This window comes from Bombus terrestris, chromosome 9, assembly GCF_910591885.1.
Source record: "Bombus terrestris chromosome 9, iyBomTerr1.2, whole genome shotgun sequence".
Classification (NCBI taxonomy): Eukaryota; Metazoa; Arthropoda; class Insecta; order Hymenoptera; family Apidae; genus Bombus; species Bombus terrestris.
This window is the reverse complement of record NC_063277.1, coordinates 12,881,975-12,897,247: the sequence shown is the minus strand read 5'-3', so window position 1 is coordinate 12,897,247 and position 15,273 is coordinate 12,881,975. Positions and strand designations below refer to the sequence as shown.

The 15,273-nt window shown below is 37.4% G+C and overlaps 1 protein-coding gene across 4 annotated transcripts; it reads right to left on the bottom strand.

Moving 5' to 3' along the window:
• Nucleotides 1–5,969: 5,969 nt before the first annotated feature.
• On the bottom strand, nt 5,970–15,072 carry LOC100651528 (4'-phosphopantetheine phosphatase). Of its 4 annotated transcripts, none has more exons than XM_012311680.3 (14): nt 14,633–14,980; nt 14,178–14,457; nt 13,869–14,052; nt 13,704–13,796; nt 13,428–13,581; nt 12,836–13,026; nt 12,468–12,742; nt 12,259–12,411; nt 12,079–12,166; nt 11,775–11,979; nt 11,521–11,678; nt 11,281–11,450; nt 10,877–11,200; nt 5,970–9,349 (listed from the first exon to the last, which is right to left on the bottom strand). In XM_012311680.3, exons 1-13 carry the CDS (start codon nt 14,739–14,741, stop codon nt 10,888–10,890), a joined length of 2,373 nt encoding a protein of 790 aa, XP_012167070.1. In that variant the 5' UTR covers nt 14,742–14,980; the 3' UTR covers nt 5,970–9,349; nt 10,877–10,887. The 4 variants fall into 4 exon arrangements, with proteins under 4 accessions (XP_012167070.1, XP_012167071.1, XP_012167069.1 ...); XM_012311681.3 differs by lacking the exon at nt 5,970–9,349 and having other exon boundaries at nt 9,422–11,200; nt 14,633–14,828; nt 14,951–15,072; XM_012311679.3 differs by lacking the exon at nt 5,970–9,349 and adding an exon at nt 9,422–10,811.
• Between the last annotated feature and the right edge of the window lie 201 nt (nt 15,073–15,273).

Here is a 15,273-nt window from a genome sequence, read left to right as displayed (position 1 = left end):
TTGCCATTGTCGTTGTCACGTGGAATCGCGCCGCTGTAAACTGTTTACGATGCTGCTGTTCTGTGGCACGAGCGCGCGCTCACACACGCACGTGCACGAGGCTTACGACCGATCGACGAACACGTTCACCTGACAGGGACATGGGTCCATCCATCCGGCCATCCGTAGAAAATTTGCGGAGGCGTGATACTCGCTTGATCGTGAGCAATTCCCTTACACGTCGATGGCTTGCGACTCATCTTCGATCAGTCTCGTCGATTCTAACTAAATAGACAAGTAACCAATCTACTTTAGCTTCTCTTCTCTTTTCCTTCGATACGGTTGCTCGCTTTCTATCTAACCACCGTTGTTATCGTCGCTACGGATGTAATTAACTGCCTCAACGTGGACGAGTAATAGACAGAGAGAATCGAAGGCTAATGGCGAGACTGGCGTAATTTAGAGCGCGATTACCCTGTACGAGGTATCGAGGAAGAAGTTTAAGGGATTACGATACTCTGTTTATTTCGTAGCCGTATTTCCCAGCCGAGACATTTCAGACTGAATTTTAATATACTTATTTAGTTGCTGTCGATAACCCTGTGAAGGATATAGGATTATCTAGTCGATGCTTGGTCCGAGGAAAACTTTCAAAGAAGGAACCAGTCAAGTAAATATTCTTAAGTATCGCTAATTCGAAACTGCTTGCTTTTCTCGAAATGTTTATAGAGAATTCGAGTCACTTATTTCCGATGTACTATCAATGTATCATCAATCACTGTGCCGCGTTAATTAAAATCTGGTCTAAAGGTTGTTTTGAGAAAAATGACTTTAGCATTTATCAAGCAGGCATCGACTTCACATACGTTTGAAATATAAACAGTTACAATAACTTCAGTTTCGACGCAGATACAATTTTTTTATTCAACGTACATACAGGTAAACTATTTTTCCGATTTTCCTTTTCACTCGACGTTACTTGCAATGTGCGTACGCAATTTCCGTGCGTGGCTTTAATTCGATGCCCGTTAATCGTCCGACGTATAATCGCGATCTTTTTACAACAACGCGTCGAACAAAATTGAATCGTTTCGAGTAAGAGATCCGTTCTCTCGAGACACCCTGTATGTCGGTCGTGGGATTCAAATCTGACCTGTCAGTATGCGAATCGCATAGCCGAGTGACGCGCATGAACGAAACGACGCGGGTGTATATTGACGTTACCACGCGGCTCTCTACGAAGGAAAAAGAGGCAAAAAGAGAAGAGAAGCGCTTCTGTACCGTGTAACCCGGTGGAACGTGGAATCGGTAGGGCATCGTCGAGGGTTTTGATTTTATTTGCGTGCACGTCGCCACCCAGACTCTTGTTCCCGTGCATCGCACGGACGAAATTCCGTGCCGGTGGCGAAAACCGCCTCTACCCAATGCTTCTCCTTTCTCGTCATTTCTGTCGTTTTATTTAGTTCTCTCGTCCTGTCCCGTTTGCCCGTCGCTTTTTCCGTTGCCCACGTCTCTGATTTTGGCCTCGTTAACCACCGCAGGTTGGCTACCGTACGTGGTGGATAATGAATTCCGGTCCACGGTGATTTGGCTTAGAATTTCGCCTGGAATTCTTTCCATAGAACTTCGCTTCACCGGTTATATGAAAAATGCTTTGAAAACTTTATGGATGATTTTTTAATCATCCCTGGTGTGAATATATCATGATATCGGTGAATAGGGTAGAACACATAGATCTTTTTTATTATTAAAGTGAAAGGCCAGGGGTTTTCAGATATTCCGCGATAAATGTACGATTCTAGCGAAACTTATTTTACGTTTCCTCAACGTGGATCACAGAACGCGTTAAGTAGATTTCACGAGAAAAGAATAACTCGCTGAAAGAATGTAAACAGAAGCTGACATGGAAATTCATATAATTTATCTTGCGAATGAATTATTGCTAGACAGCACAACAGTCGAGAATCACGCGTGATCGTCATACTTTTGTGACAAATCGCCCGAGAGTCGGCAACGAGCTCGCAACGAGGACATCTCTATCTCGGTTCAAAAGCTCAACGCTACCGACTAACTGATCTTCTGGGGGATTAACAGCAGCCTTGACAAGGAAGGAAGAACATGGCTGCGTGAAAAGAACAACTCGATGCTGACATAATCGTCTGAATCACCGATTAAGACCAATTAGACCGCTGGCTGTCGGTTGGCTCGTACGTGTTCCTCTCGACTATGCTTCGTTTCACCAACTTAGGCTGCTCGTCATTACGTTTATGTCACGTCGTGGCGTTATTTTGTCGCGTGTCTCCGCTTTCCTTCCTTTTTCTTGGCAGCAAGAAAAAGTTGAACGTATATGACTTGCCAGGCAGAAACAGGGGGCCATTTATCACGGAGACACCTGGCAAGAAAAAGCCCCGATGTATTTAAATTACAAATATCGAACACTTGTAGGACAACGAGCGTCAAGAATACCGCTATTGATTTCTTTGTAAAACAGAGAAAAGCTCGTATCGATTGCCACAGAAATTCTTCAGGAAATAATGCTTTACCGTTTCATAAAGCGTTTAATTAGATTGTCGGGAACAGGTATCAAACTCACCGAGGTCGTCTTGAATTTTCGTCATAGAAATAAATTGAACGAGACGAAGCAATTCCTCCGGTGAAAAGGAGAGGTAAAAAGGAAAGAAGCAACGTTGGGAAACGAACAGCAGCAATTCTGTCAAGATATTTACAATTATTAATCGAACAATTATTAAGCGCACAATTTCGATCGAGAGTCTTCGTCGAATCGAAGGCGAGCAATTCGATAACCAATAACCGATTCTAACCGATTCTGAAAGAAAAGGGAACGGAAGAGAAGCACTCGTAGAGCGCAAGAAAAATTATTTATCTGGTCACGGTTACGCGGTGGACATTGATAAAAACGTAGCTGCGCCAAACAGTACGGGGATACGCTGGGAAGAGGAAGAACGACGAAGCAGGATCCGTGAAACAACGAAAAAAATTGTTGTTCTCAACAATACCGGAGGAAAGATAAAGCCTCTCCATATCTGCCGGCTTTTCCTCCATTTTCACGAGAAAACGAAAATGGTCGACTACCACGGCGTTGATCCGGAACATGCATTCTCGTTCCTTCGAGAATTCATTGTTACCCAACATCTATTATAATTAATCGGAAATTAGCCAGCCAGTTCCGAATATTCGGATCATTTTCAAAAGATTTTCGGCAGTCCGTAGCTCGGTGATCCGAGCGTAACGGCCTTCTCGGTATTCGTAGAATGTGCACAACCCACCCCTTAATCCGGTTAGATGTAATTAACCGATGCAAGTTGCGCAACGAGCACTCCGATGCGGCCGCGAGTTGGTCACCCCGCATAATCTTGCGAGAACGTAGAAACAAATTTAATTAATATCCCTGCATGCTCGTGCACGCGGCTGCCGCCAATTACTTACACCGTTTAATAAAACGAGATTAATCGTGTTAACAGGGTCGATGTACATCGCGAAATAAATTTCGGACACACGCGACAAAATTCTAACGAATTGTGCGACTGTGGATCTGTCTGCGCGTTAAGCTTAGTGACCAACGCGATAGGATTGTGTTTCGTAGCGAAGTCTCGAAGAGAACTCTACGTTCCTTCGTCGCGTTTCACTGATTTCATGCAGTCGTGTGACTTTTAACGTTAATGAAAAAGAGAAATCGTCGGAGAACTGAGCGCGATAGATTTCAAAAGTGTATTTTCGTTGATTCATCTTCATCGATGGTGGTTGTATACTGTATATCGAGTTGGCAACTAAATGATTGCGTATTTTCTCATCAGGTGGTATTGACAAAACCCGCAATCACTTAGTTGCCAATCCAACAGATAGTGAAATCTGCGACGCGTGTACGTTTCTGCACATTGCCGTGACAAAATCCACGTAATGATACGACGAATTACGAGAATGATCTTCGAAATGTATAGAAAGCGATGATAAGAAATAACGGAATTAGGATATTCGGCACTGCACGCGCGATTAACAGCCCGCGGATTTTTATTCACATCTATATTTTTACGAAGACAATTACTCGAGGCTGGTGGTTGAGACGTAAAAAGTTCTCGAGCACCACAGCGCAGCCGAACGTGTTCCGTTTGATCGAATCGTACAAGATCGGCGAAATGACCTGTTCTCTGCGAATTCTCAAGCTTCTTCTATAGAAATATAAGCAGAAAAGATCGGGTTGACCACGGGAAAACGCGGTTAGCAACAGAAGAGAGATTTCTGGGGTGAAAATGCAGCGCGTTCTCGAGCAAGCGATATTCGCTCGAGGGTTGGAACGGAGGCAGAGCGTGCAGAAAAACATCGGCAGAAGTGGCATCAACAGGTTCCGATGGGAGGGGAAGTTTCCAGAAGCGCACGGCAATTGTGGTGGAGGTTCGCGTGAAATGTTCTGCAACTCTCTGGAGGCGTTTGCATTGGTTGTTTCTCGGCGGATTTCCTCGCGTTGATGCCAGGTCCAAGCCTTAGACTGCTTTTAATTAATCCACCGATGACATTTCACTGGGGAAAATCGCAATTACCAAGAACCAACTCGGAGAACCGTGTCTCCGCAAACTCCTAACCGAACGATTTATCATTTGTAATGTCGAATATCGTTCTACTACGTTTCTCACCGTTTTAATTTCACCTATGTTCTTTAACAAAATAATCTACACGTATATTGCACGTGAATTAAACGAGGAATTTCGAAAATTTCAATTATAAAATCGTGCGACAACGTCTACGTATGAAAACGAATAACAACAAAATGAAATTATCACAGGAATGTGATATTGTTGAGAAGCGTCGCGATATCGAAACCGATTTCGATCTCGATTTCCCATTGATGGAGAGGGAAACGATCGTTTTAATACAGCGAACACGCGTAATTTTACTCAAAGGAATTTGAAAGCTTGATCAATAGGGAAAGTAACTATTAAGCGGAATTATTAATGGCTCAAAGGCTCGTTAGAAAGCGGTTACTACGGAGACGATGATCGTAAAATCGATGATACAAATTCGCAACAATGAGAATCTTGGCCGTGGCGAACGATAAAACGTGGCGTTTATTATTCATTACGCTTTATTGTTCGATCATCGCCGATGATTCCGCAGACGGGGAATTAAAACTTCGCCCACTGCAGGGAATAGGTAATTCCGGTCGTTTTAACGACACCGTTAATCCTGGCGACACGAGAGGTGGGGCGCAGATGTAAAGAAAACCAAGGCGAAGCGTAAATCTTCGCAAAGATGGAACCGCAATAAACTACTCCGTTTAAGGGAACATTAAGGGTGAACTTTGGCCGTGCATAAACCTTCATATTTCCTCTTTTATTTGGCGCACGTTCCGCAAATATGCATTCCGTTTACGGAAACGAAACGAAGAGATCGATTATAGAATTAAAAATGACGCTACCGTTCTCCCTATGGAAATACGTCCGTATGGAATTAAATAATATCGTCAAATAGTAATATGAAATAATACCACGGTGGAGAAATGATCTGCGACGCGGCATCGCGAAATATCGAATGGATGCGAGATGGTGTGTCTGATTAAAATTCAATATGAATAAATATGATCGTATCGCGTGAATATCGAACATAAACGATTAAAGATTCTAGGAAAATAATCCATTCGCGATTCATGAAATTATCTTAATGCGCGTACCTACATCCCATTTCATTCTCCGTGCAAACAAATCTGAGAATTGCAGGGCTGCGTTTATCACGGTGCAATCGTAATAAACAGCTGCCATCCCGGCGAAATTAAAACCGAGCCATACTCATAAACCAGGCTCTTTCATAAGCGCTTACATGCGGCACACGTGAACAAGCAACCTTTTTTCACGTGTTTTCACGTGTTCACATTTACTCTCTGTGTCTCTTTCTCCTCCTTTCTCTTTTTTTTTCTTTTTTTTATTTTTTATTCGCTACGCTGCTATTCAAAGATACGTACGAGCTTTAATAACAGCTGCCAAAACATTCAAAGAGCACGCGATTATAGGAATCGTTCGTTAAAGAACGAACATCTTTTTTGTACATTTCAAAAAAAAAAAAAGAAAAAAGCACGACAAAGAACCAACGAATATTCTGGTTGCAGGAAACGCGCGATAAAATGTGACGCGCAAATGAAAACAAATTCTTCTACGTTTCCGTTTCGCTCAGGGATCGCCTTGTCAAAACTAATTTCACATGACCGAACCGTATCGTGCGAAAACGGACAAGAATGGAACGAAACGGTACCCCCCGACGTTCACCATTGTTCTCGGTGCACTTCCGGAACGACCGAACGTCTGTTGACCATCAACAACACTGGGGATCGGCGATAGCTTTTAATAACTTCGCGCTGAACGGGGTAGGAACCGAAATACCATCGTCCGATCCATCGTCGTTATTTCTTTCTAAGGATTATTCGCGATGCTGCGACTTAAATCGTCGAGTTTGCATCGAATGGAATTATTTCATCCATTTGTACGGCGATAGCATAATTTAATAACGCAGGGTGTAACATTTCTCTGCGAATTCCATCGATACCTGAGGAAGTGACGAACGAGTCGCGATACTTGAACAATTGTTTCGCATTCTTCCAGATTCGAAGAATTCGTCACAAATTGATAATTACTATGATATTTCGCGTGGCGCGTCACGAATTTCATTTCGGTGAGAGAAACGATAAAAAGAATCCTGCGCATCCCTGGCATAGATAAGCTTACGCGAACGAGAGCGTGTTCTAATTGCGAAATTAACGTAATTAGAGCGGCGATGGTAAAACGGAACGACGATTCATCATTTCCTCGTCGTTTAGCAAATTTATCGATGCGAACTTGCCACCGTTCATCTATCAGCCCCCGGCTGTTATCGCTGTGTCCGTCTTAATAACGTCATTTGACGTACACGTACGATAGATGAACAATTCAAGAGAGATTACGAATGATTAAATTATTATCGGGAAAGATTGCCGTGGATTACTTTGGCTCAGATCATTTTATAAAAATCAAACGTCGAGTAAACGTGACGATACCATTTGGTGCTTTCAGAGATTTTCCAGTCTTCGTCTAATCTAACGAATCGTTCATCGCAGATGATCGCGTGATATTCGTACAAAACCTATTCGTCGCGGATCGATTCCATTTCTAGGAGCCTGCAATAACCCTTCGATCTCCTTTCACACGCTCTCCTCTTCGGGATTGAAAAAAGTTAACGTGAAAAGCGTCTAACGATAACCGATTCCCTTTCAATATTTTCCTACCCAAGTGCTCGTCTAAGGTTGCCAATGCGATTCCTGACGATGCGACACAAGGATCCATTAGATACGCGAATCCTCGAGGATTGTAGCTGAAACCCGATGGTACAGACGTATTCGACTTACGTTTCCTTTGCTTGTAAAATATCCCTGTTACATCTTAGTTATCCATCGATATATATATAACTGCGATTTTTAAATTATCGGTAATCGCAATAATTTGATAATAGTTAAACAGGTCATCGATCGCAGTAGTTTCTGGAATTCGATCACAGTTGCAGCATCTCTGTGCCGAGATGACACGAGCATTTTGAGATTCCGTGCCCAATGCTGGAAACCCAATAGGACTTAGATGTGATAGGTGGCTCAGGATCGAACGTACAACCGTCTCTCCTTCTCGGGCTCCATCATGAAAAAGGATTGAAGAACTTGGCTCGTAAATGTGTTTCGTTCCAACCCACTCTTCATTCTTCTCTCGCGATACCTTTTTCATTCTGAAATCTCACGGAACGATCTCGAAGAGAATTTGAAGCAATGTTGGTTGACAGGAATTTTGCGTTTTAGATTATGTTTGACTACATTTTCTCGTACTCGTAGGGAAAAAGTGAAGCTCGCGGGGATACCTTCTATCTAATCCCGTTCTTCATTCTCCTACTGTAGCGACTACGTAGCCGCGGTAGCGGTGCTCGAGAACTGCGAGCGTAATTTCTACGGAACCGTTTCACGTCAGATACATGGGTGCAAGTGCAATCCGCAATCGCGGAGGAATCCCTGGGAAGGAATTAAAGCTGACGCGAAGAGCTCTCAAAATATCTACCCGCACAACGACAACATTGTGTTCATGTGGCCACAAATAAGCGCATACGCGAATATTCTCCTACGTAATCTGCATGAAATTACGTAGTTAGAACACTGGCGTTAAACGTACGCTTATAGCTGCGAGGAAACTTAGACTAAGATTCGAAACCAAAGATCTGAACGTTGGATATCTCCGGTAGTGCTAACAGATCTTTCATTTTTCGAACATTCAACGAAAACAAGAGTTTCGCATTAGAAACTACGAGGAACATCGACTTCCGGTCGAGAGAGAAGGATTCCATCTCGTTGCTAACTGGTCTTGCGTTACCCTACTAGAGCTGAGTCAACATCCCCTAGATCTATTATTTCCCTTGCAAACAATTATAAGGATTCTCTGGGCGAATAAATCTAGCTAAAGCTCGATGCATCGTCAGCTCGGCCAGAATTTCAAATGAAACGCGAACCTATCAAAGGGTTCGAGAGAAAAGAGAATCATGCCCGTAATTAACGTTTCATCTCGTTCGAAATGTTATCGCGATTCTCTTTGCTTCCTGGCGTATCTATATTTGCATAAATTATATTCTATTTATTCTTTCCTTATCCTGAATCTCCTGATATTTTCTCCCTGTTATTATAGCGTCACCGATACAAATAGACGTTATCGTGAATAATGTTACATCGTAATTTATTACGATATCAAAAATAATTGCAATACGACTAAATACGAATTAACGATCGGAAAATTTTCGATGTCGTATAAGATCGAACAAAATCTGAGTAGATCTAGCGACAGGAAGGATTTCTACCGAAAGCAACACTACCGATCGAAGTGAAATATAAAATTGATTAGATAATCTCTCGGATGGCGTTCGACGCATGAAGTGACTTCTAGAAGCAAACCATCGGACAATATCGCCCAACAGGAATTTAATAAAGCCAAACTATAGGACGTTGCGTAAGATGCGGCTAAAAGAAATAAACGCGGAACGTGCTTCGCATACATACAATCGCTTTTCTTCTTTCCTCGTCGGTCTTCCGATTCTTTTTCTGATACTTTTTTTCTTGCTTTATCAATCGGTATACTAGCCGATGCTTTCCTTTTCCGTATCTTCTTCGCGAAGATGGTTTATACTATACATGTTTTACCGAATCGTCCTTTTTTGATCTGAAAGAGCCTCCTTTTTGCTTCCTTATCGGATATACATAATAGATGGAACGATACAGATTGTACCCACATGACCTCGATTTCCATTTTATCTACTGGCACGAATTGAACATGAACATGATTTATGGATCTCGCTGATAGAGGCATTCCTAAAAAGGTATATATAGCTCTCAAGAGGATATAGAATAATTACATATTATAGGTACTAAAAGAAGTAAGAGTATGTTGTACGAAATTTATTATTCAAAAATACATTTGCATTTGATTCGTAAAATGAGATATTATACACTGCTGAAAATAATTAGGGGATCGCTATTATTGACTTGATAGATTGACATGTTATTCGTATAATACTGCGACAAATGATAGCCCTAAGACAATCATTAAAAAAAAAGAATATACATACCTAATAAATAAGTAGTATAATCAAACACGGAAAACGATCATTTAATTGTTTTGAGCAGTGTATATGAGAAAAAGATCAACATCGTAAGTATGTAATATAACAAAATTTAGTTAGATCGATATTGTGTTTTTGTTTAGTTAGAGCAATGCGCAAATGAAGCTACTGTGAAAACAAAATTTCTTCGACTTGTATATTAATTATTACTTTTAATGATCATTAAAATATCCTGTAATTAGATCTTAGAGAAGTTTACGTTTTATTTACATTTTACAAAACAAATCAAATATCACATACACGTATATGGATTGAGTATTAACAAATGGTTCACGTAGAAGTTTTTAATTTGTAAACCATACTAACATCATTTTAAGTTTCAACAATCTTTTTCTGTAGTTCATTTTCGTCATTTATTCGTTTCTACCGATAAAATCTCAAAATTGTATTCTAACAAATTGGTCATTTTTGGCGACGCATATCTTGCTCATTAATTTCATATAACTAATATTCCTCTTGAATTCTCTTTCACAAAGAAAAATATGTTTAACAAAAAGATTCCTAATTTGACATGAAGCGATAGATCTCTATACAAAAAATTTCGAAGTCAAAAAACATTGGTATCTTAAACTGTTTTACTTTTTATGTGTTATTCTATTATATTGTCTATCAATTTACTGTTTTAATTTATACGAATATGTAACTTTCTATTAGAACGTTACATTATCACAGAATGTGTACTGTACAGTATTTATATGATACAGGTCTGTAATCATTATAATTGGTCGTCATTATTTCCTTTATATCATCTTCTCTCTAAATCACGAAAAACATAATTTTATTATTTTTGACTAGGTGTTAATGATTATTCACCAATGTTTCTTGTCAGTGCCAAAATTTTCATATTTAAATACATTGAAATACGTTTCATATTCGAAACATGTAGGCTAGATCACGAAGCTTGGTAAATTTCATGATATTAAAAACATATTTCCGAGGACCAAGCTTCATTCATAAATACTATATATAAATTGTATAATAATTACTCTATTGAAAACGAATAACGTTAAATTTTATAAAAAAGTATTTAAATAATGTTCCTTGTATAATATTTTCATTCAAAATTATAAGTATACGAAGATTTTCGCTTCTTTTTATATACATACTTAAATACAAGTAAAGAAATACTTTAATGTATCAGTTTTCAATTTCTGGAATTAAAATAAATCTTTCAATGTCTATAATTAAATATACATAATCTAATATAGTCACATACGTTTTTATCATTTATCCTTTCGCATTACACGTGCAAATGTCCCTTGCATTCTCTGCACATTCTGATGGACATTCTTCTTTCATTTTTATTTCTATATCACAAACTTTAGTATTCGTTGGTGGACGTTCATATTTACATATTACAGCATACATGTCACCACCTAATCGAAGTGCTAACCATCGATTTTTAACAACTGCTAATTTCAGACATTCACAAGTCATCTTTGCATAAAGATTCGTATGAAGCGTTCTACCCATTCCCTCTAATACGATAAGATCGACGTTATGTTTTACCATCGCAAGACATAGATCTAAATTGAGTCGGCTATTAAATATCAAATAATTCGTTAAAATATGTAAAACTCCAAATAATTATCTTGCAACTATATATATCACAATGATTACCTTAAATCAAGACAGGGACTAGCTTGAGCTGTCTCCATGGCAAACAAACGATTTTCTTTCAGAGCTTGTCTAATAACTTTGCATATTTTTGCTGCATCTCGTAATGTTACAACCAATTCTGGATATGTGACATCATTTAATGCTGGCATAGAATTAGCGCACAGTATAACCTAAAGTAATTGTTATTTTAATTTAGTAAATATATTGTGGTCAAATTCAAAAAAATATAAGACAACCAACTTTTGTTCCTCGTTGTAATAAATCACGAGCAAACGGTAAAATTCCCAATACTATATCAACTCCACTATTGTCAATGAAAATAGCAGCACATTTATGAGGTGGGCCAGTTTTCAATCTCTCTATCCAATCATCCAAATCATCTTGTAGCCAAGGTCTACCTAAGTTTAAAAAAAAATATCATATCATCTTTATTAATGATTGTCTTTTTTAATATATTAATCGTGATCATAAATGTCACAAGTCTGTGACAATACCCGGTATTTTTGCTTGAGCTTCGGCAAAACCAAAATTTGTTGTCTCCATTAAGGTTGCAACAGCTTGTGCACCCCAGTCAAACATATTACCACTCAGAACTCCCACAATCAAAGCTTTTATTTTTTCCGCTCCTTCCAATTCATCGAGAGCTGTTATACGACTTTTTAAATATGTTAAGGCTTCTTCATTCTCCTTTTTCTTTTGCTATATGTAAAATAAAGATTACAAAAATTAATTAAACATACATATTTAAAAAAAATCATGACATTATCGATGTAAAAATTAACTTTTCTAGAAACTTACATGCAGATATGGATCAGGAAAATCGAATTCCTTCATGCAGTGTTCAATAGTATCCAATAATACTCTGACTGTAAGTGTTCCATAAGCACTATAATGTAAAATGATTTAACATTATATTACAAATTATAGAATTATAATATATTCATATGATGTATACTTTTATTACTAAGCTGAACTTACAATGGTTGAAGACGTAGATAATGCAATCTGTTAACATATTTTTCCTTCAGTTTTGTTGCTCTATCTTTTGCAGTTGGACTATGTGGCTGGCTGTGAATAGCTTTGGCCACAAATTTATCCACTGATTCTTCAAGACACTGAAGCCAATAATCTCTAGAAATATTAAACATTGCTGTATATGGTTAAAAGATCAACCACTCATAACTCACCTTGCTTCTTTATCCTCAGCAAGATCAGTTGTATCAGGATTGTAAGATGCAGGATCTTTCAAAAGTGGACAAAATGTTACAGCAGTTTCTGCTTGATCAATTTCCAGCTGGTCTACTTTAATTCCAAGATTCGTAGATATTGAATCTTTAAATCCTGAAGATCCTGCATAATTTTCCAGCCAACTATATTCATCAGATTGTTCAGCACCATACAAAAAGGCCCCAATTGCACCAAGGTAACCTTCATGACGAAGGAAAAGAGGTTTTACCTTACCCTACACACAATTTAATAAATGTTTATCATTATTTTAAGAAAAATTTTGTTTTGAACTATGATTATGTAATGCAATGAGATGTTTGAAACTAACATTCGACCAATATTTGATAGAATATGAAATAGTATGCATTGATAGAGGGTGGTTACGAAGAAAGTAACCACCGAAGTAAACTTTATCCATTTTATGTACAGTTGCATATAAACTTGCTATTTGTCCAATGTCATTGCTTACAGTAAATAAAAGACTTCTAGCAAGATCTGCCTCAGAATACTTTGGTCTTCCTAAAAACCAAATAACAGAATTTATTTCTTAAGAGATCTTAGCATCTTATATGGTTAATAGTTTTGGAGAAAAGACATAAGGATATAGGTACTGAAATGATTATAAACCAAAGGAAAATATGTGATAATAAATAAGTTAAGCATACGACATATACTTTAAGAAAAATGAAGATATATTTACACGTGTAATCTATAGTTTTTACATATAAGAGGGGATATATGTTTTGAGATAGTGCAGACAGGTGTGAGTCTCAGGTTATGTTGGATACTCTAGGTGCTGTATAGGAATGAGTGAGAACTAGAAATACATAATCCAAATTCTTTTTCTAAGTCATGAAGCCAAAACATAAATAAAGATATAAATACCTAAGCATCCTATTAATAATTGTTTACTTTCTTACCTTTATCATTATAAGTAACCTTGCCAAAAGAAGATGCAATAAGGTCTGCAGATAAACCTTGTGAGGAATAATCGCCTGCATAAATATCCTTCACTAACATATCAACATTACGGTGATCTCCCCTTTCTGCAAGTTGCAGCAATTCATCAAAGCCCTATGTATTTTTAAACATTTGTGAAACTGTACTTATGTACTTCAGTAATATTATATAAATATAAAAACCAATAAATTATGTACATAAGCTAATGTATATTGGACTACATTTAATACTGATACCTTTCTTTTCGTAAGCAAACAACCTAATCCCCAAAATGTTCCACCTCCTGTAGCTGTACCACCAACTCTTTCAAATACTTTATCAGATTCAACCTAAAAATATTACATAAATTTAAAAAATAATATACTACCCATTGAAGGTGACTAACTATATTTGTAACTTACTTTAAGAATACTGACACCACTACCAATATTTACTAGCATATATGGAAATATATTAGGATCAGCTTTTTGAAATTTATATTCAGGATTCCCATGTCTTTCAAATTCAAATGCTTCACAAGATATATTTTTAAGTAAAAAATTACAGCCTTTTATTAAACATGCAAATTCGTCTTCTTTATCAACTCTAAAATAATGTTTTAATTGTTTTCACTTTTTATTAGAAGTGTTTGATTTTAAATTATAAAGATTTCATTTAACAGATGAACAACAAAACAACATAACTAATATTATCTTACATAAAATGCTTACATTAAACCTAATTTTTCTTGTAACAAAGCATTATATTTATATGCCCCTCCACCAGTCACTTTAATGTTTTTACCGTAAAACCTCTCAACATTTACTAAATTCTCCTTCACAAAATCCAAACAATTTTCAATGTATCTTGTTTCAAACTTAACAAAGTGAAGTCTATTGCCTTCATGAACTCTGTATGCACGTTCTCCACTATTTCCTAAGCCTGTATCCTCATACAATGCCTTACGATAACTAATCGTTGAATAATAAGCTATTTTTGTCAAAGATAAGCCTGCAATCAAATTAAAGCCAGAGCAATCTTTTACTGCATTACTAAAAGATAATAGCTGATCGTGTTCATTTACAATAAATATACACAATTTTTTAATAACATTTAAAATATATTCTTATCTTAATTAAATTTGTGCATAAAAAAGGTAGTACAATAATGGTAGGACAATACATACCAATGTCGATCGCGAATTTTTGAGCATTTTTTAAATTTGCAAACACTTCAACAGCACTTGGCAATTTTATGGAATGAGTTCGTTCGTCGTCGATTTCCAACGTTTCCATTTTATATTAATTTTAACAAACAAACTACTGTGCTTTGAACCGCGTAGATACTTTCACGACTACCAGACGGTATAAGAACTACATCACCTTAAATATTAATTTTATCATCGTTTAAATATTTGCCAATGAATATCATGTACACATACAGTAAAAGAAATTTGTCTGCTCTAGGACATACATGAACGCGCATGAATTAAATCCTTGTTTACCTGAAACTTATCACGTTAATTTAAAAATGGCTATTAACATTAAACAGATAGAGGCGCCGTTTGGTATATATGGCGCTAAAAATTTGATTTTAATCAAGTATTGCATAGAATGCTTAATCACGTATAAATTAAGAAATCCAGATATTATAGTTGACATTTTTGTAGAACATACGACTTAGTAGAGAATAGTACGATAATATGATTAATAGCAAAAAAAATTATGAAATTATAATTCTTTTTACATACATTATTTCTACAAAAATATATTCATATATTAGGATATTGGTATTTATGACGATAATTTTGACTATCCAGCAATACAA

Excerpts from the sequence above, each read along its gene's own strand:
- LOC100651528 (XM_012311681.3), bottom strand. The coding sequence starts at position 14,741 with ATGGAAACGTTGGAAATCGACGACGAACGAACTCATTCCATAAAATTG. Across the intron at positions 13,797-13,868 it reads GTGGTGTCAGTATTCTTAAA|GTTGAATCTGATAAAGTATT; the intron begins GTAAGTTACAAA and ends TAATATTTTTAG. Across the intron at positions 13,027-13,427 it reads GGTTACTTATAATGATAAAG|GAAGACCAAAGTATTCTGAG; the intron begins GTAAGAAAGTAA and ends TTTGGTTTTTAG.